At 40.2% G+C, this 21,140-nt stretch overlaps 1 protein-coding gene across 19 annotated transcripts in view; it reads right to left on the bottom strand.

The window, feature by feature from the left end:
- The window catches only part of Zc3h14 (zinc finger CCCH type containing 14), a 45,758-nt gene that overhangs the window by 2,656 nt on the left and 21,962 nt on the right, over positions 1-21,140 (bottom strand). For 4 of the 19 annotated variants that reach the window (XM_006516327.4, NM_029334.2, NM_001364400.1 and 1 more), the window contains 5 exons: positions 10,800-10,874; positions 5,852-6,011; positions 4,839-5,071; positions 1,417-1,537; positions 67-203 (listed from right to left, as the gene is read on the bottom strand). In XM_006516327.4, the coding sequence (XP_006516390.3) occupies positions 67-203; positions 1,417-1,537; positions 4,839-5,071; positions 5,852-6,011; positions 10,800-10,874 (726 nt within the window). Of the gene's footprint in view, positions 1-66; positions 204-1,416; positions 1,538-4,838; positions 5,072-5,851; positions 6,012-10,799; positions 10,875-13,469; positions 21,136-21,140 lie in introns of those variants that run through there. The other 15 variants (XM_006516329.4, NM_001008506.2, NM_001364402.1 and 12 more) reach the window with 6 other exon arrangements.

Genomic DNA, 21,140 nt, shown 5'->3' with positions numbered 1-21,140 from the left:
CACTTAGAGCCAGAAAATGTCGTTTTCTTCTTTTTGACCTGACTATAACTGCACAAAGTTACTAACCTGGTTTTGGAGTCAGTATCGAGGCTCTTCTACTCATGTGAGTGAAGGGACAATCTGCTTTAGTACACTTTGTGTCATATTTACAATTTGGATGCACAAACAAACATTTCTCAGCAAATTTACAGTTGGGAAAGGCTCTATAAAACAAAAACAATTATTATTTATATTTAACATCTCAATGACTTAGGGTTTTTTGGGGGGGGTGGGGGGGTTCTTTTTAGAGGGACTTCACAAACACCATGCCCGGCTGGAAAGATAGCTCAGGTTTTTCAAGCGCCTGCTGCTCTTCTAAAGGACCTGAGTTCAGGTCCCAGTACCAACACTGGGTAGCTGGAGGCCTGGACCTCCAGCTTCAGGGGATTCAATGCCCTCTTCTGGCCCCTGGAGGCACCTGCACACATGTGATATCTAGTCTGCCTGTCTCACATACACAGTAATAATGGACTAGGAACACTGTTCCATGGAGTACTTCCCTGATAAACATGAAGCTCTGGCTTCAATACTCTGTGGTGGGGGTGAGGAGTAGGGCGGGGCAACTAGTACTTTGTTAAATGATACTAAATACCAAAATAGAACACAAGTGTATTTCAGATCTGGAAGAAGTCTAACATGTTGCAACTCAAGGCAAGACACTATAAAATAGATTTTGAGTCATTCTACTTTAACAGAATGCCAAAACCTAGATTTCACCACTTCTCCTTTTATGACTTTTTAACATTTTTATGTGCATTGATGTTTTGCCTGCATGTTAAGTCTGTGTGAGGATGTCAGATTCCCTGGAATTGGAGTCAGACAATTGTATGAGCTGCGATGTGGGTACTGGGAATTGTACCTTAGTCCCCTGGAAAAGCAGACAGTGCTCTTAACCAGTGTGACCCATCTCTCTTAAGTAGATTTTAAAACAGTAAGGACATTTCTGATCAAGGCACTGTACTGTAAGAGTCATACTTAGTCTTTACATACTGAATCATGCTACTACATGTACTTACAGTGAAAACATGGACACAGTCCAGTCATTAAATCAAACAGTTGGTAAGGAAAACTAATCCACATCTAGAATATTTTTTTCATTACTCACATAACTCAATTTATTCCCAATCTAAATAAAATAGATATCTGTGAACAAATATATACTAACTGTATAGTTACACTTGATATACCAAGGGACCCAGACATTTCAGGATCCCAGGTACCAAACACACAACATTTTCAAAACCCACAAAGCTCCAGGGATGGTTATGATAGGTATCAAGAATCGTGTTTACTGATAAACCCTCTACAGAGGTGAACAGGAGAGGTGGTAGGATGTAGAGATTACTATGGAAATAACCACTGGATATTACTACTCACTTGCAAGGTGAAATGGGATGATGGTATACACACTCATCCCCATTTTTACAGGCAGGCCAGTACTTGCAGCGCTCCAGAAGTTTTTCTGGTTTCTGTGCCACACTCAGGTCAGTCATCTCGGCTTCAAAAAGGAATTAAGACCATTTTGTTCATTAGGCTTTCAGTACAAGGTCTATGCAATAAATCTGCCCCAAACCCCAATCTCAAAGTTTTATATTCCTTAATGTTTGTAGCCCTGAAAAATAACCCCAAGTGATATGGCCAATCAATCCTAGTACTGGAACCTAAAAGCTAGCAGAAAGAAGACCAGAGTTGTCATAAAGTCCTAAGTAAGTTTCAGTCTCACTTCAGAACTGAAATACAGAAGTAAAAGATACCAAAGTTAAAAATGAAGCTAAAAACAAGCTGATAAGGAATGAGAATAATTTTCATATTCTAGCAAATGACAAGTGTCCAAATAAGAAATTATTCCAAATCACTGAAGTATATATAGTCAGTAAAGGTCTGGGCACTAAAATCACCCTGATATCGAAGGGGAAAACAGCTTTACAGAAGATGAGCCAACAAATGACACTGCCTATGGGCTTGGGGATGGGGGTAGAATAGAGAAGGTCTTCTTTTTTTTTTCTTTTAAGATTTATTGATTTATTGTAAGTACACTGTAGCTGTCTTCAGACACTCCAGAAGAGGGTGCCAGATCTCATTACGGATGGTTCTAAGCCACCATGTGGTTGCAGGGATTTGAACTCAGGACCTTCGGAAGAGCAGTCAGTACTCTTAACCGTTGAGCCATCTCTCCAGCCCTAGAGAAGGTCTTCTAACAGCTAGTCTGAAGTCTGGCTGAGTGAAAGATGCTATGTGGCAGAAGTAGACAGACTAGGACTATGGCCTGGAAATAAGCCTTACCCATGGAGTTCACTGTCTGCATTAAGTCATGCCCAAATACTGTGGCAGGAGAATGGGACTTTTCCTATGACGTGTATACGAAACTAATTTAGGATGCAGATAACTTTATACATGAAGACCATAATCCACTACCTTCTGATCTGAGATATCATTGTTAGGTTTTACTGTTTATGAAGCCAACTCTCACTTGGCTAGACAGCAGCAGGGTGTCCAAGCTCTAGTAGGTCAGATTGGCTTTGCATATTAGTAGTTCATCTAGACAGCTTGGGCAAAAATCTTCTATCTGTGAAACTCACCTTATTCAGAATCAGATTATGTGAAAAGGCGATATTTCTGCTCTAGTGACCCAATGTCTGCCCTCCCGACAGAAGAACTTGGCACAAAAAGCATCATGTGGTGACCACGTTACTGAGACAGGAGCTTCAGTAATGACCACAATACGCCTGATACAAATTTCTATACTACTTTAAAAAGAGCAGGACTGGGAGTCAGTCCAGCAGTGAATGCTTAAGGCCCTGGGCACCCATAAGGCCCTGGGCTTCTTCTCCTAGGCAACAAAATAAGAAAAACAGAAAGTAACTTATTTTCAACATAGGATATAAAAGAATTTCTAAAGAAACCCCAACAGCATTGGGAAGGGAACCTCACTCACTTGTAGATGATCTTTGTCCCACCACTACAAAGAAAACTGCCCCACACTGCTACATATACAAGACATGATGACCTAGAACAAAGGAAGACTAGATCCAAAGAGCAATGCAGCCAGAAAAATGAAGTAGCTACTCAAAATAATAATAATGATAATAATAATAATAATGATTATAATAGTACTAGTAGTAGTAGTAGTAGTAAAGTATGTTACAAGGCGATTTTCTCTTAGTAAAAAAAAAAAAGGAACAATATATATAAGTCATGGCTCTTATTTTCCTATGCTGATATTTTACTTTATATATGATAAAACTTCAAATTTAAATTTCCAGAGGCAAATTCACTGTGTATTGAAAGCTGTAATGTGATGCCATATGATGTTCAGTGGGGGTGTATTAACATAGATGGTGCGGTTGGTTAGCACTCTCAAACACCTCCACCAAAATAAGCAACCCGAAGAGAGGCTTCAACTCCCCGCTTGCGCTAGGTGAAGACACACCTTCCAGGGTGTAGAGCTTCATCCCCACACTTAACTGAAGAGTTCACAGTGGCAAAGGAAGCACTCTACTCATCCACAGTGGCCACATCCCTCACACAAAATAGGCAGACCCATGACTGGCATGGTACCCAGTCACTGCTTCTTCCCATATACCAACAAGCCCAAGCATGGAAACTCACCTTTAAATGGAAATGGGTCTTAATAGAGCTAAGTGTTAAGCTATCAAATCGACAACTGAGAGCAGTGACACCAAGCCTTCCTAATGTTAGACAAAGCATGCAGAGTCAAGAAATGTGTACTGCCTATTGCAGTTTTTACCTTTCAAATTTTGTTTTGCCTGAGGTCACAACTACAGCTCACTCCACAACCAAGACTATACCCCCATGATAGACTTAAAGCAGGAATAGCCTCTTACAAGTGTTTCTTGCTCACAGACTCATCTGTTCTAGTTTACCATATTTTTTGGTGGATGAAGAAACGTTATCAATGTATCTTTTATGTCTCTGCAAAGAAAAGGATTACTTAGGAAACACTTGTAAATTTACTGGTTTTTCCTTGAATTTGTTCGTTTTTAGGAGTTAGTAATTAACTCTCCTGCTTAAGATGTGGTGTATCTAAATCAGGAGTGAAAAGTATGGGTGGGGGCTGGAGATCGCTCAGTGGCTAAGAGCACTGGCTACTCTTGCAGAGGACCCAGGTTCAGTTCCCAGCACCCCTGTGGAAGCTCACAGCTGCATGTAACTATTTCCAGGGGATCTGACACAGCAGCAGGCATGCATGTACTGCTACACATTCATACATGCAGGCAAAATGCTCACATAAATATAAATCCAAACGAAAAATGACAAAATGAAGGTAAAGGACTGGTGTGTGCGAGGTGAGGAGCGGTGGAAACACAATAGGCTCCTAAGGTAGGCACTGTCTGAACTGAGTTCCTCTGAGTACTATCCAGGATCAATTGCCACATGAGGTCTTTCAATACTTCAAAAGTGTCCTGCCAAATTAGGTAAGAAATCCCTTCCAAGGAAACACCAAAATCAAAATCCATCTTTCTCTCAAGTTAACTATGAGAGATTGTTGCTGGTCAATGCATCAAGAATGATAGTTCATCCTTCAGCAATCATAATAAAAGGTGTTTTAGATGACACTGACTGAGCTTCATCGTATCACCAGCATCACAGAACCCCGTGAAACAAGCACAGAGGGAGTATGAAATTCAACTGGTGGCTTTGTATGACAGAAGAAAACAGGCTACTGAACAGAAATATAAGCGAGGCCTCAAACCAATATTCACTCAAGATATCACAGGCCAAGACTCCGTTCTCAATGACAGTGGGCTGAGAAGGCAAAGTCTGAGCTCTCAACACACCGTTGGAAAAGCTACCATCTGGGTCCTCAAGCTGCCTGCTCAGCAAATGCAACTGCTGTGGGTGGAGGAGACCTCTGAGTCCCTTGTTTGAGGCTGAAGTTTGGTTTACGGGTTTCATTCCTTCAAAGCACATCTCCTCCTCTTGATCTGACATGTATCCTGGGGGGCTGGGGACACCATCCAGCGTCACTATAAACTTGGGACTTGCAGGTTTATCTGGTTGTACAAGATCTCTGCCAGACAGATAAAAAATACCATAGAATTAGGGAAACGAACACAAAATGCTGAGCCTCCTAAAGTCCTCTTCCGCAGAACTGTAGTAACAAAGGAGTACCTTTGCTTTGCGCTTGCTTCACTACGATAGGCTTAGAATGACTTCCTGATACAGCCTAAGTGGAATCCTAATACACAACGGCCATGGACAGCACTTGCAGCAGCATCACAGTGACCTTCTAGCCTGGACTTACTAATAGTGACAATATCCTCTCAACTGTGACTCTCCATTGTCCATGGGATCCTTATAGGATCAACATGGAAATAAACCAAAACCAAACCAAACCAAACACCTTAGAATGGATGCTCAGAGCATCTGGCAGCGGCTTTATTTTTATGTGATTTTTATCATCTGTACATTTCTTTGCTGAACACTCTGTCTGCTTTCTTAGGAAGGAACCACGCAAGCCTTAGTCCTTAACACCTTGCAGAAGGATTTCCTGATTTGGGTTACCCAGCTTTTAAAGTCCAATTCCTTGGGTATACATTTAAAACAAAATACTACACCCCTTATCAACAGAGTTCAATTATACTCAGCTTTTATTTCTATTTAATGGATTTCTGAACAAGAAAGATGAACTCGAATTTTTGAGAGCTGAATTTGGCTACTGTTGGCCTAGCCAGTGAGTCACTGAGAGCACCATCTAGTGGGAGCTACAGGAACAGGGAAGCTGGGAACTAACAGCTGACCTGCACTACAGTCACACACAGTAGCTACACAAGAAAAAGAAACCATCTACCGTGTCTGCATAAGGTGTCCTGAAAGGACCCGAAGGGCATCTGCAGTCTTCATCCCCGAATCCTGGTTGGGTGTCACTACTATTTCCTCAGACAGCTTTGGCTTCTTCAGAATAAATGATCTTGTGTCTGCATGGACCATGGATTCCATGTCATAGTAATCTGAGCCAAAAAAATTGGCCATAAATGTTTACTTCTGAATATACCTTTTATTCTCAAAATCATACAAGTGAGAAGAATGTCAAATCTTTTATATAATTATAATTACTTTTAAGGAAAATCATAACTAATTCTACTAAGGGATAGGATTGTAATTCTATTCCAAACATCTCTTCAGAGAATTCAAATAGTCCTTTCCTCACATGATACATTACAAATGCCTTTCTTTGCCTAAGGCAGAGAAGGGTTTTCCTATATCACATCTGTTGGGATATTAAAAGCACAGTAAAAGGACAACAGTTACTTTTTATTCCAAAATCAGAAAGAATTTAAGAAATCTTAATGTTTCCTAAAATTATGTTTCAAAACTGTTCAACTACTTTCCCCAAACGAGTTCTATTCATTTTTCACAGTAATATTTAAAGGAAATACTGCCTATTAAGAATTCACTTGGAATAATTTCTAACCAGGTAAACATAGAAAACTATTTTGAAAGGAAACTTTAAGATGAATGTATCACACTAATCTTCAATGCAAGTCACCACAAGCTCAAATCATCTACTGGCTGTCTACTTCACAAAATGTAGCAAGAACTGAGTTCAGAGTGGGTATGATAACCTATCAGTATACAATCAAGACCAAATTCAGGCTATTAATTCACTGAATATTTATTTACTGTACAACTAAATACTGTGCTAGGAACGCAGATAAAGGAAAAGAAAATCAGAAACATACAATTCTAAAACAACAAAGCCCAGAAAGGGAATGAAGAGGTGTTGGTAGAACACAAGGTACTTCCTCCAGCTGATAGGTCAAAGAAGTGTTGGCTGAAGTCGAATATGTAAAATGAGTATTAAAGGAATGTGTAAGAGGAGAGCAGAGAGTGAGAGAGCCAATGCAGGCAGAGGAAACACATGGAGCAAGGAAGGGGACTTCACAGAACATTAAGAAAAGGTGAGAAATGTGAAATGGCTAAAAAGATGCATGTGATGGTGTGACGGGGTAAGAAAGACTGAAGAAATGCAATGATGGATCATGTGCCTAAGTATTTTGAATTCTGGTCTAGAAATATTAAGAGATTCCTAAGTAGGGAAGAAACACAATCAACAGGTTTCTAGGAAACAAAGTTAACATATCTTCTTCTCATGGTGGGTATGGTTATACACACCTTCAGTCCCAGCACTCAGGAGGCAGAGGCAGGGAATGCTTGACTCCAAGGGTATCCTGATCTACAGAGTGAGTCCAAGGTCAGCCAGGCCACAAAGTAAGACCTAGCCTCAAATGGGTTAATAAAAATAAAATTTCTGTCCTTCATCCCTTCAACACACGAGGAAGAACAACATGCCCTACACTCCCATCAACCACCAGGGCTCTACAGGGGGTGGGGGTGGGCAAGGAGGCTACAACCACAGGCAGGGAAGGCAAAATGGGGAAGAAAGAGATGAGGCGAAAGTAGAAAGTCCAGGGAGGAGGAACAGTAGGAAATTTTCAGTTTTAGATTTCTTTAGTTTGAAATACTTTAGAAGGAAGGTAAAAATGTGCAGTCTGACAGCTGGTGAGAAGAGAGCTAAGAGCACAAGTATTAGGAACGCTCAGGAGCTCACCTCCCTTCCTGTTTAGTTTGAAGTCATCGAATCTAATTTACACTTTGCACTGGAACTCACACATACGCACTTTAACTGTGATCTACTGCTGCTGGACGGCCATGGCCCCCACCCCCAAACCCCACCCTAGAGAAAAAGCTGACTCATTAGTTTTCTTCCCACGTCCCACAAGCCCTTCAATGAGTACCTAGCTAACTAGAGCAGAGCCCAGAAGCTGGTCTAAGGAATGCTGCACTCCCTTCCTGGCACTCTAAACTTTCTGTTGTATAGCTGTTCTCCCTAGTTCATACCTCAGCAGAACAGACAAAAATAATGCTGACAGGAAAACGCAGGTAAAGTTAGCCATTTAGGGAGCAGCCAGAGAGAAGGGCTGGAAAAGGAGAATGAAAGGCAGTGAGAACAAAAGGATAAAAAGCTGAGAAAATCACGGGATGCAAGCGTCACAAGCTCGTAGGGAAAGGTGCAGCCTGAGTCCAGGTCTCAGGCCAGGGAGACTGATCAGTGCTGAAGTGCTTGCCAGCTTGGCTATCCAGAACCCTAGTAATCATCAGGTGGGAGTGGTGAGCCACAGGAACTTCAGCTTCAGAATGCAAAGGTGGGAGTCCCAGAGGAAAACTAGTCAGACCGGCAAGTCCTGGGTCTGACTGAAACCCTGCCTCAATGAGGAAAGTGGAAGAGCAAGGGAAGAGGATTCCTAACATCAACTTTAAGCCTTCACACGTGTGTGTACACACTCACAGGTAACATATACATGCTACATATACACAGATGACAAAAAGAAAATAGATATCTGTACTCTATATACCCAGCACGGCCTGCCTCAGCTTAGTAAAGGTGCTGGGTCACAGGCAGTCCCGGATAGGGGGGAATAGTTTGTCTGGGTAGAGACCTGGGCTCAGCTCAAACATTTACTTCTGAACCTTTCTGAAAGCAGTTAAAAAAAAAAAAAAAAGCAATAAAGAGTTTTGTTTTTTAGAGAAAAAGCTGTATGCCCATAAGGAAAACAACTGCAAAGGAACAACCATGTTTTCAAAGAAAAAACAGATACAGAAACTGATTCTAAGACAATAATAAAGCAACCTAATTTAGACTACAAGATTCTCCAAGATTGAAAACAAGCAGCAGAGGGGACTGAGGGAAGAGTATAAAGAACAAGCCATGCTAGAGGGCTGACTTCGGAAGTAATGAGCCTTTCCTACAGCCTAAGTCCCTGCACCCAGTTTCTCTGTTTGGAGCCTCAGCACACCCACCCCCTCACTACAGTGAAGACTTGCGAATGACCAGGTATGTACCCTCTTGTCCATCACTACTGGAGACTCAGAGATAAGCCAGCCAGTTCTAAACAGAAAGGTACCACAACAAAATAACATCAACGGTGAGAAAACTGTTTAAAAGGCAGTGCTCTGAAAACCTTTACCATTTTATAGATCCTCTCCCTTGGAAAGTGAGACTTTAGACTCTCAATAAGTCCAAGAAATGCCAGCAATGCTCAAATAACTCTACAGTGAAACATTGCATAGTAATTAATGGTAATTAATTCCTTCATAGTTCTGCTCTACTGAGCTATCTGAACTCTGACAATCAAGACTATTTTAGAAGACCTTTATTGGCACACTGACCAGACTAAGAACACCTAACTGGTATTAATACTCAGGCTGCCCCCAAACTAGACTAACAGATCATCCTCCACACAGGACCCACAATAAAAGCCAAGTCCAAACACTCACGCCCCAACTCGAGTCTAGAATGTCAGTCAGCATTTTACTGATCCTCCTTTAAAACAGATAATCAAGGAATGGAGAACCTCTATCATAAAAGTCAGAACCAACAACTCAGAGAAAACAAGACCAAGGAGGGAAAAGGGAAATGTTAAAATCATTTTTTGACATCCTCAAAATAAAAAATTATTACATACATGAGACAAAATCAGTATGTTAAAAAAAAAAAAAATCAAAGGAACGTAAAGATTGTTCTCAGAAATAAAACAATCTGACAGAATAAAGACTGTGCTCACTCACGCATAAGCCTCAAAAGAACTACTTAATGCTTCAAATGAGCTGGGAATGAAGGTAAAAAACAAACCAAGAAAGAATGCACCAGAGCTGATGATGTGGGTACAACAAGGCACAGACTTAGACACCACATTTAAAACGACTTTATTATATGCAGTGTTGAAAGATGGAGGCAAAACCAAGGTTGCAGCATCTTAACACTCAACAGGCAGAAGGCAGGAGCAAGAGGAGGAGTAACACCATCCCAGTCAGATGGGTAGGACCTGGGGTTTAGATGGAGGCCGACCCTTGAGAGCATAGCACATGTTGAGACAGAGACTACAGAAACAACTGACTGTGGAGTTGGACGGGGTGGTAGATGATTTAGGAGGCAGAAAGGAGAGACAGGAATCAAGGAGCAGAGCTTCCAACAAAAGGAGGGCAAATTCACAGGAAACGCAAGAACACAAGTGTTAGGTATGGTGGCACATGCTAGTAATCCCAGCACTTGGATGAGAAAGCAGATGGACAGCAAGTTGGAGGTCAGCTTGAGCCACAAAATAAAACTGTCAAGAAAAAAAAAAAGAAAAAGTTTCATGTATCCAACCAATTGTTTCCTGCATTTCCTAAATTCGGACCTGGCAGAGATTTGGGGAACCAAAGACACAGATAAAAATAAGTACCTCACTGCAGGCCTGAAGCAGCAGTGGGCTGTGTATCTGGGTTGAGCAGAGCGCTTCACAGAAGCTTTAGAACAAGTGGTTAGTAGTCCCTGAGAACAAGACTGTAAAGTGAGGCCAATACACTGGGTAGGTTGAACTGGTGCAGAGGGGATGCTGAAGCCACTCTGGAAATACAGCAGAGACGGGAGAAGGTGAGCTAGGGACACAAGCTTCCCTGACCGACAATGAGCAGCACAGGGTAAAGGTGGTACAGGGACTCTAGCTGCCTTCACAGCAGCTAAGTCAACAGCTAAAAGCCAAGGAGCAAAGGATGGGGAAAAGAAAGCTTATGAATGAGGCAAAACCACCACACATGAAGGAAATGCAGATCTTACATCCTGGCCCTAAAGGATTTCAATCATCTAATTGTGCTGTCTTAGGGCAGGATCTAAGAGATACATGGTACACTGAATGAGGTGTAAGGACTGGGGATGGCAACAGAACGATACAGTGATAAATGGAAACACTACCCACCTTGACTCATCTCCATTGTTTCTACCATTACTGGATCAATTTGCAGTCGGGATAACAATTGCCTCTGTTGAGTTCCTAGAATATAAGTTTTAAAACTTCACTAAGTTTAACACAAGTATTAATGTTTGTTTTTCAGAAATAAATCTTTGAATGATTTGAAAGTCTTACAAATAAAGCTTCTACAATACAATTTGCTATTATTATGGTCTTCAAGCATATCTCTGTTAAACAAAATGCTGGTGTTTTGTTAAATCAAAAATGGAAACAAAGTCCGTCCTGGCTCCCAATGTGAGGTGGCCAGTCTTCTTAGAGTGAAGACAATACAGTAAAAGGAAGAGTGCCCAAACAGGAGGGGCCTCACGGAGAGTCTGCTTCCTGCACTCTTAGCCCGACTTACCCACACTGCTTCCCTTTCCCCACGACCTCCTGACCTCTGCAAATTGCAAAGCACATGGGAACTTAAACCAAAACCAAACTATAGTCCATAATTACCCTGTCATGAAATTCCTAAAAAACAAACTGGCTTGGACATATGCAAAACCAATAATGGATCAAGTATGGGATTCAGGATTCTGCAACGAGAGCCTCCACTGGCTACACAACAGACTCCCCATGCGCTTCACAAGAATGCTCCGCTGCTCAACAGTAGCTCCAGATTACCTCTTCCTAATGTAGCTACCTCAGTTTCTGAAAGTAGACACTTTGCCCAATGATGACATCACCTAAGGACTGCCCTGTCACCAAGTGACGCGGTGCCAACATAAATCAGTGGCTCTCAACCTTCCTAATGCTGTGATCCTTTAATACAGTTCATGTTGTTGTGACCCCAACTATAAAATTATTTTTGTTGCTACATCTCAAGTGTAATTTTGCTACTTTTATGAACTGTAATATAAATAGGTATTTTCTGATCATCTTACGTGACCCAAAAAGGTTGTCTGACCCTGAAAAGGGTCATGACCCACAGACTGAGAACTGTTGATATAACCATTTAGATTTATAAATATATATTTTTAAGTTGATCAGGTAAAGTACTTATTTCTAAAATAGCTCTTAAAATTATTTTCCAACATTAAGTTCATAATACAAATTCATATTACTACTCTTGAGCACTTGTCTAGAGGGTTTTAACAGGTGGGCTCTATCAGGTAAGGGTGTTCTCTTCAACTGAATATGTAGCTTTGGAAAGGATGCAGAATGGAGCAGTGAAGAAAGGTACACCTGCATAGTAAGTGAAATGAACTGCGTCAACCCTGGTAACCAACGGCGACAGATTCATAGCCATGTGGCACTCACATCAGCATCATACTAAAATTCTTTTTTAACATTTATTTTTATTTTGTAAGTATGACTGTTTTGAAGCATTTATGTTCATTCACTTCATGTGTGCCTGGAACCCATAGAGGCCAGAAGAGGGTGTCAGATCCCCCTGGAACTGGGGCTATAGACAGTTGTGAGCCGCCATATGGGTTCTGGGAATTGAAGAGCAGTCTTCTTGAAGAGCAGCCAGTGCTCTAAACCAGTTCCTTCTCTTGAGCCCCATACTAATATTAATATCCATACACAAAACAAAACCCAATGAACTGACTATCCTCCAAACTACTTGAATTATGAAAAGAGATGTCCCATTTTACTGTACCTGTAATTCCCACTGTGCTTAAATCACAAGTACTTAGTACCTAATTTCTAATTGAGAACAAAGGCATCAAACTACATGTATGTGGAGATGGAATTAGTATGAGTCCAAATACTGAGACTCTCAGTAAGTCAACTGCTTGCTAGTTTTCAGGGTATCTAGTATACATGGCTCCACAAGGATAGGCTTTGCTTACACAATGCAAACAAGACAGCAAGGTCTTGCCAAGTATATCACTGAAAGACTTAAAATACTGAAGTTAACATTTTACCAGCTGTTCATTGTCAAGGAAGGTTTCCTTCTCCAGAGAGACATGCACAAAAGAGAATAAATTCCTTTTAAAAATTACCATGGCAAAAATAATCATGGAGAATAGACCTTAATTCATAGATCTGCTTAAGCTATATTCCTGTTGGTCAACATACTAACATGTTAAGTTACAGAACCAGTAATAAAGTGAGTTTTACAGCAGAATACCACCAGAGAGGTACTTGAAAGAGAATCATTTCCTCTCAAGTTTTATCTTGAAGCCCATCCATTACTTTTTCAAATCATCATCCTAAGCCAGGTATGGTGGCACTTGAGAGGATGAGGTGGGAGAATCACTCATATCATCAAGAAACCATCAAGGTTAATTAACTTAACCAAACTAAAACAAAATACTCCCTGCCACCCCTTTTTTTGGAGACAGGGTCTCATTATGTAGGCCTGGCTGGCCTGGAACTTTGTAGAGCTGTGACTGCCTCCTGAGTGCTGCTGGTACTAAAGGTGTGCCAACACAGCTGGCTCCCAAAAAAATTGTTAAGGGTGTTCTGAGTGGTTGAGTTCTTGCCTAGCCTAGCACGTGTAAAGAATTACATTCAGTCCCCAGCATCTTCAAATACAAACAAAAACACATTCAAGCTCTGCTCAAACATTCTAGACCCCAGTTAAGTTAGACAGAGTACCAAGCACTAAAACCCTCGGCTTCTTTTGTCTATGCTGAGCTGTACCAGAGCTAAGCTAGTGAGAAAGTTCAAAGGATCATAGTTTACCTTTCTCAACCTCTGTTAGGAAGCCAATTAGGTTTGCATCAGTAGTCTCTGACTGTGACTCAAATTCTAGTCTCTCTTGAAAATCTTCCAACTGTCTGTTGCATTCAGATGTTGATGTTAAATATTCATTCATTTTAACCTCTAAAGATGAAATTTTTGCTTCGTTCTGGGACACTCTAACATTCAAATCAAAAAGATTTGCTTCCACTGTCAAAATAGCTGCTTTCATTCCTTTCATTTCATTGATATCAGTTGCTATTTTCCTCAAAAGGTAGGAAATATTGCCCAGCTCATTTAGTGAACAAGAAGCACTTGTCAGAGAGCCTAAGTCAGCTGGCTCTGGTGAGAGGAAAACTGGTAGAGATGGTGATGAAAACCTTGAAGACATTTTCATAAAATTACTGGCATTTTCACAGCCTGTTAAATTATCTCATCAAAAGTAAAAGCAATCTTCAATATTAACTTTAGAGTGCTAGTGACCTACAACTAAAAAGATTAGGTGACACCTTTCTAAAGAAAGAACTCATACTGTGAAAAGTTAGGCACACCAGATCAGTTTTCTCTTCTACAATTAAGAGCACTGCAACCACTACTTGTGTCCTGTAAGTCCTACCTACTTATCAGCTCCTCTGCAAAAAAGACTCTATTATTACATACAAAATAATCCTGACTTCTGATTGGCTGATCAGAGACACATGACACCCAAGGAACTTTCTATTATTTACTTCATGTGTTGGGAATCCTGAAGAGCCATTCCATAAATTAAGCAAGTATGTTCACCCTATTGTCCACTCAACTGTAATTTTGGAGCTTCATATTGAGTTGCTTTATCGTAAATTTCATTCCTCTGGTATCAGTAGATGACAGTACTGCCCTGGAATTATCTTTGTAGGGAGAGGGCAGAGAAGTCGACAAATCTCTTAAAGACTATTTACACAGTAAGGAACTCCAGCGGAACACCCATGTAAAATGATGCAGGCTGGTGATGTGGCTTAAGAGCAAAGTACCTGCCTAGTACACTGAGGACCTAGAGTCACTCCTCAGTACCACTAAAATCAAAAACAACAGTGACAAAACCCCAATCAGAATGGTGTCAGTTTTAAAAGAGGAAAAACTAGTGCATGCTGCCTTGGGTTTGATACAAAAGCACTGAGTGCATCTCAGATGTTTTCATCCATTTATGGGTGCTTTGCCTATTACCTTTGCTTGTTTGTTTGTTTGTTGGTGTGTGTGTGAGGCAATTTCCTTTGAAACACAAGTTTCTATTGTGATAAGGTCCAATTTCTTTCTTTCTCCACTTTAGTATTCTAAGGAACTACTCCTTAACTAAAGGTCACATATGTATACTTATTATCCCCCTAAAAGTCTTAAATGATATCGATAAGTGAGGTCTTTTGATTCATACTGAGTTTTTTTTTTTTTGTGTGTGTGTGTGTGTGTGTGTGTTTTGATATTTGGAAAGACCCCAACTTCAGTTTTTTAGATACCCATGTGCCCCAGTAAAAGACTGTTAAAGACTATTCTTGCTTCACCAAATTGTTTTATTGACCTTGCTTAAAAACAAAACAAAAAAGATGGTCACCTGATTGGAATGTGCGTCTACCTGGACTTTGGTCCTGTCCCTCAGAGTATGGTTAACTTTACATAGGCCACAGTCACTATGCACTTGTATTATGTCTTCAAATCCAGAAACTGGACACTCCCAACATTATTCTTTCAATAGTTTTGATTCCTCTAGATCCTAGTTCCATATGAATTTTAGGATAAGGTGGCTAATTTTTCCAAAAATAAAGCAGGGAGTTTCAATGGAAGCTAAGTTGAAATTATCTATTCACTTGAGGACTACTACTATCCTAACTGGTATTTAAGTTTCAAATGATTTACATGAAAGATCTTGGGTTGGAGAGATGGCTCAGTGGTTAAGAGTACTGACTATTCTTCCAGAGGTCCTGAGTTCAATTCCCAGCAACCACATGGTGGCTCCCAACCATCTGTAATGAGATCTGATGCCCTCTTCTGGAGTGTCTGAAGACAGCTACAGTGTACTTGATATAATAAATAAATATGAATGAATGAATGAAAGAGAGAGAGAGAGAGAGAGAGAGAGAGAGAGAGAGATTGATTGATTTCTGAGCTGGAAATAATCCTTCTGAGGTATCCCAGACCTAGAAAGACAAATGCCACATTTTCTGTCATCTCTGGACATTAGCTTTGAATCATCAAATATGTGTATTTCATTTAGAATACCCATAGAGGTCAGGAACTTACTAAGCAGTCATACAGAGGAACTTTAAAGTGAAAAGAGATAGAATGCACTAGTAAAGGAAACAGTGGAACAGAACAGGTTACTGTGGGGCAAAGGAGCAGAGTTTAAGGTAGAGTGAGTATAGGAGAGACAAATGACACTTTATAAAGACCTTTCCAAAAAAGAAACATGAAAATCTACCACAGACGTTTCTAAATATACAGAATTTTAATTTAATTTTAATTTTAACTCCTTTTTAAAGGAGTCACCCTGTAACATGTTAGGCAACAATGCCCTTATTCAACAACAGAGACTAACAAATAAAAAACTCAGTGCCAGGAATGAGTTACTTCTTTTGGAGTTATTGGCCAATGGTTCCCAAAGACCCACCACCACCACCACCACCACCACCACCACCACCACATTATAGGCCAATGCTTTTAGTTACCATCCAGAACTTGATGGTAAGACCCTACTGCTAAAGACATCACATTGAGTCATAGGACATGATAAAATCAAGCCGGTTCAGAACTGCAAGTTCTGTCCTTACTGTGGCTTTCATAGTGCTGGAAGGTAGCTGTAAGTTACCAGAGGCTGTCCAGCTGTGAGCTCTGGGAAGAACAATAATAACCAGCGGCAGCAAGAGGCACGTATCAGTACAACAGTGGATGAACATCATGGGAGTAACCAAGTACATTCCTACAGTGTGTGAGATACTAAGCCCAAGCCAGAACAAACCCCAACATGGAAAGGAAATGAGGCACACAATCTCACCTCTGGGAACTATTAACTACTGGAAAAGGAAGAGCTGGTTTTCTCTAAGGCTGTAGCCCCTGGTAAGCTGAACAGGCTCTAGTAGAAAACTACAAATCTAAGATTATTTGGGCAGCACAAACTTGTCTTGGAAAAAAATGTTTAAAGATACCCCAAAACTGGGTGGAAGAGGAAAGGTTGGGATCTGGGAGGAGTTGGATGCAATGCATATGATCAGCACACATTGTACGACACTTGAATCTCTCAAAGAACTTAAAACAAAACAGAACAAAAAATTATTGGTCTTAGCTTGAAAAAAATTGTTTCTACTCTGGTTTACTCGCCAGGTAAACTATCCAATTTATAAGGAAGCAAATTAATAGACAAAATTCACCACAGCCTCTTAAAAAGATTCATCCTATCAATGTGTGTACTAGTGAGCCCCTGGGATCCTCTCTCTCAGTCCTAAGATTATAAGCGCATGCTGACCTAGCTCCACAGTCCAGAAGAACAGTTCTTTATTCTATAAAAAATTACAGCTTTTGCTGGGCATGGAGACACATGTCTGTGATAACAGCACTTGGGAAGGAGCAAGGAGTTCAAGGCAGCCTTGACTACCAAATGAATTCAGAATATAGGTGACCTTGTCTTATAAAACACGGAGAACAAATAAATTATAGCCTTTGGTTTGCTAGTCAAATTGGTACAGATTATAATTATAGAAACAAAAGAGTCAGGTGGTAATAGTGCACACCTTTCATCCCAGCACTTGGGAGGCAGAGGCAGGTAGATCTCTGCATACAAAGACAGCCTGGTCTATAGAGTGAGTTTCAGGACAGCCAAGGCTACACAGAGAAACCCTGTCAACAACAACAACAACAACAACAACAAACCAAATCAAAAGAACCCCAAACCCTTCCCCTTGACCCCCCCAAAAAAGAAAAAAAAGCAGTTATGTGTGTGTGTATCCTTATGAATGTCCCTATCATTTACCTATAAACTAATCTAATTCCTTAAATCTTAATTCAAACAGGAGAAAGTATACAAAAGTCACAAGGTTTTGAATTCAAATATAATTTAAGATCACAAAACAAACGTGAATCCAGAGTCAATGTTAAGAATAGCATATTCTCAATTAAGCACTGTCTGCAAACCAGTTGGTTCACCACAGGGCAGCAAACTACCCAGAAGACAAGAGAACACTGGTCTAACAGAACAAGTCCCATGGAAACAAGGGACTCAACAGTGAGGCAGATGACCCCTGCATTGCTTGTGGTGCCCATGCCAACTTTACATGAACAACTAAGAACCATCCAGAGTCCAAGGGAAAGATCCAGCAATAAAGAAAACTTGAATATTTTAACACATCCTTTAGAATAATGTTGAAGTAGAGAAGACTATTGTTGCACCTATTTCCAAATCAGGAAATTAGGGCAAAGAAAGGTTTGTATCAGCTACAAAGGGGCAAGGCTTGGATTTTACACCCTAACAACTTCAACTTCATAATCACTATGTTACTGTGTTTGTATCTGTGACCTGTTAAATGGAGCAGAGTTACAGAACTCCATGCAGTTTAATTACTGTCCTATACATACATACATACATACATACATACATACATAAATACTGCACACATAATACTACCACTTCAAACATCAAATGTTTGTAGTTATGAAACTATCTGTACTACTACACTAATACAAAACATTTCGATGCTTACCTTCAAGGAGGGGTGTGGGGAAAAATGGGTGGGTGTGAGTTTCCTTTCCTGCTACTCCCAATCCTCCTCTTTACTAATCATCTTCCTTCCACAATGCTTCCTGTCCAGTAGGATGCACATCAAGTACAGGAGCACCCACTTTATGATGTTTAATAGCTTCAGATCACTCAACTTCACATGGTGTGAGAATGATACACTCAGAACACACTGTGCCATGACCATTAACATATTCTTAGGCTATGACAAGTATAAGATAATCTCCTTTGTTATTTGGGCAGCTGCAGCAGCAAGACACAGATATGAAGGCATCTGATCCCCAAAGTAGGCAGTCAGTCCTGTATGCTACCATAAGTTACACTGAGAAGAAACCTTGTGTCAGATCATTTTGTCCAGCTAAAATTGAATAATGTTATCTAAGCAGGTTACAAGCTAGACTATTTTTGTTTTCTGTATGTGGGACTGACCCTAGGACTTCCTGCTGGTATTCTATCACTGAGATGTAACCCCAGTATTTTCACTTTCTATTCTGAGATAATCTTAAATGGCCTACCTAGGTAAGCCCGGAATTTGTACTTCTCCTACTTTAGCCTCTTACGTATCTGGTATCACAAGCATGCACCACCATGCCTGACATCTAGGTGGAATTTATGATTAATATTTTCAAAAGACATGGGTTTAGCTAGGCATAGAGGTAGACACCTTTAATTCCAGCACTAGGGAGGCAGAGCCAGAAGCCAGTGGTATTTCTGAGAGTTTGAAGTCAGAAATAGTCTACATAGTGAGTTCCAGGACAGTCAGAGCTAGATCATGGACCAGTCTCAGGAAAACAAAAACAAAAACAAAAACTAGAGACCTGGGTTTATTGGAATATAACCCTATCGCAAATTTAAGAACATTTGTGTATGTACTTATTTTTTCCTTTTGGAGAGCCCATTTTTAAAAAAAACCACACAAAACTGACTAAATCTTAAAATGTAGCACTGGTTTGCAAATTATTCAATGAAGTATCAAAAAAAAAAATCAAAACTTCAGTTAAATTAGTAATATTTAAATCTCTATTCTATCACCCTTAGATTACTATGTGTTAATACTATGTATAATATCATTTATACATGAGACACATCTACTCAAGTGTACATACTCTGAAATGACCATAGATACTGTACACTTAAAATATGATGAATGATTTCAGGATGGAGGTGAAGGAAATAGTCGTAATAGGTAAGGTTTCGACAACCCCAGAAAAGTAGAAAATATACAGACAAATATTGGCTGCAGACATCACACAAAAAGCCTTGAACTTCCTGAGCACAGACTTCAAATGTAATAATGGTTCAGTTTTCATATATCTGATGGAGAAAAGGAAATTTCAGGGAGGAGATGAGAATGAAGGTGTAGAAGAGAGACATACAACACACAGGGGTCCAGGTGGAACAGAGTACCAGAGGGGAGTGACAGGAAGGGAGGTGAGGTCAGGCAAGACACTGATGATTACTGAGAGTGGAACACAGACCACCAGGGGGTTCTGAGTGGAGGAGGAGTCAGATTTCTGTTCAAAACAGTAAGAAATTATCTAACTTTAGTATTTGAATAATGTAAAGAGAATGAGAGGCCATTGTCCCAGTAATGTAGGGAAAGGCTTAGACTGGTTAACAGACAATGGTTTAGTCTACTAGAAGAATAGTTGCAGACAGAGGTAAGAAATAATGGTGAATTCTCCATATTCTAAAGACAGAGACCAGGACAAAACTGTTTCCTGGACTTGTCAGGAGAGCTGCACTCATGAACTCATAGTGCTGCTGCAGCTTACTGCACTAGATTAATACAGTCACCATTCCTGAACAACAGAAGTAGTTCACAAGCCCAGACTCAGAACTGAAGAGCTACTGACAAGTTAATGATTTAAGAGAGTCACTGGTAGGGAGGGCAACCACATCTATTATTAGTGGCAGACAATCCAACATCTCTTAGTATATAGGCAGCACAAATTATAATTAGTGGGCTATTTAAAAGAAGAGGGAAAAAGGACACAAAGTTGGTTGGGAGTGATTGGGAGTTAGATCTTGGGGAAGTTAAGGGAAAAATGGAGCTTAAATACAATAAAAACATACAGTGATCATCAGCCAAATGATCAGAGTCAACACTGATTGACACTCTATGGTACAAGATGCAGCTAAGCTATGAAGGCCGAGAAGGTATTTAAATGTATTTTCAACTTAATGCCACTTTACAACTTACAATGGCTTTATTGAGAGCAACACAATCACAGATCAAGGACACCTGTTAAAGTGTAAAACAGGACAAACCATAGAGCTGGGCATAATGATGCACAACTGTGGTCTTAGCACTCAGGTGAGTGCAAAGTGCAATCATAGGCAGATTCAAGCTCAGCCAAGGCTACACAGCTACTTCAATTCCAATGTGAAACTGTGAAACTTTGTTACAAAAACAAGATCCAAAGAAAGCAAAGCCACTTGACAGACAACAAAAATGAGAAGAGTAAATTTTCAAAAAATATTTCCACCCTACAGAAGAGTACAGATTTTCAAATAAACTATACACACACACACCCCATCCCCAAAATTACTAACATGACTGATGACTGGTTAGCATTTAGGCCTGTCACAGTGAAATTTTAAAAACTAATAGTATAGAACACAAACAAATTACAACATTTTTAGAGGGAGGATAAATCCAGATCATTTGCCAGGTTAGACAAAATCACTCTAGCCAGATTAGCTTGGGGAAGATTTCTAAAAGCCCCAGAGATGGGGTGGGGCAACAGCAGTTAAAGCATGTGTTGCTTAGCCTAGAGAGCATCTCAGCATCCACATGGCAGCTTATAATTGTTCACATAACTCTCTTTATAGGATAACAATTACCCATTAAAACTTATCTGAAAATATTTAGTATCCCATGGGTAAAGTGTAAGAGTGAAGTGGCTAACTCTTAC

This window comes from Mus musculus, chromosome 12 (assembly GCF_000001635.26).
Source record: "Mus musculus strain C57BL/6J chromosome 12, GRCm38.p6 C57BL/6J".
NCBI lineage: Eukaryota > Metazoa > Chordata > Mammalia > Rodentia > Muridae > Mus > Mus musculus.
The sequence above is the reverse complement of the archived record's forward strand: the minus strand, read 5'-3'. Positions and strand labels throughout refer to the sequence as shown.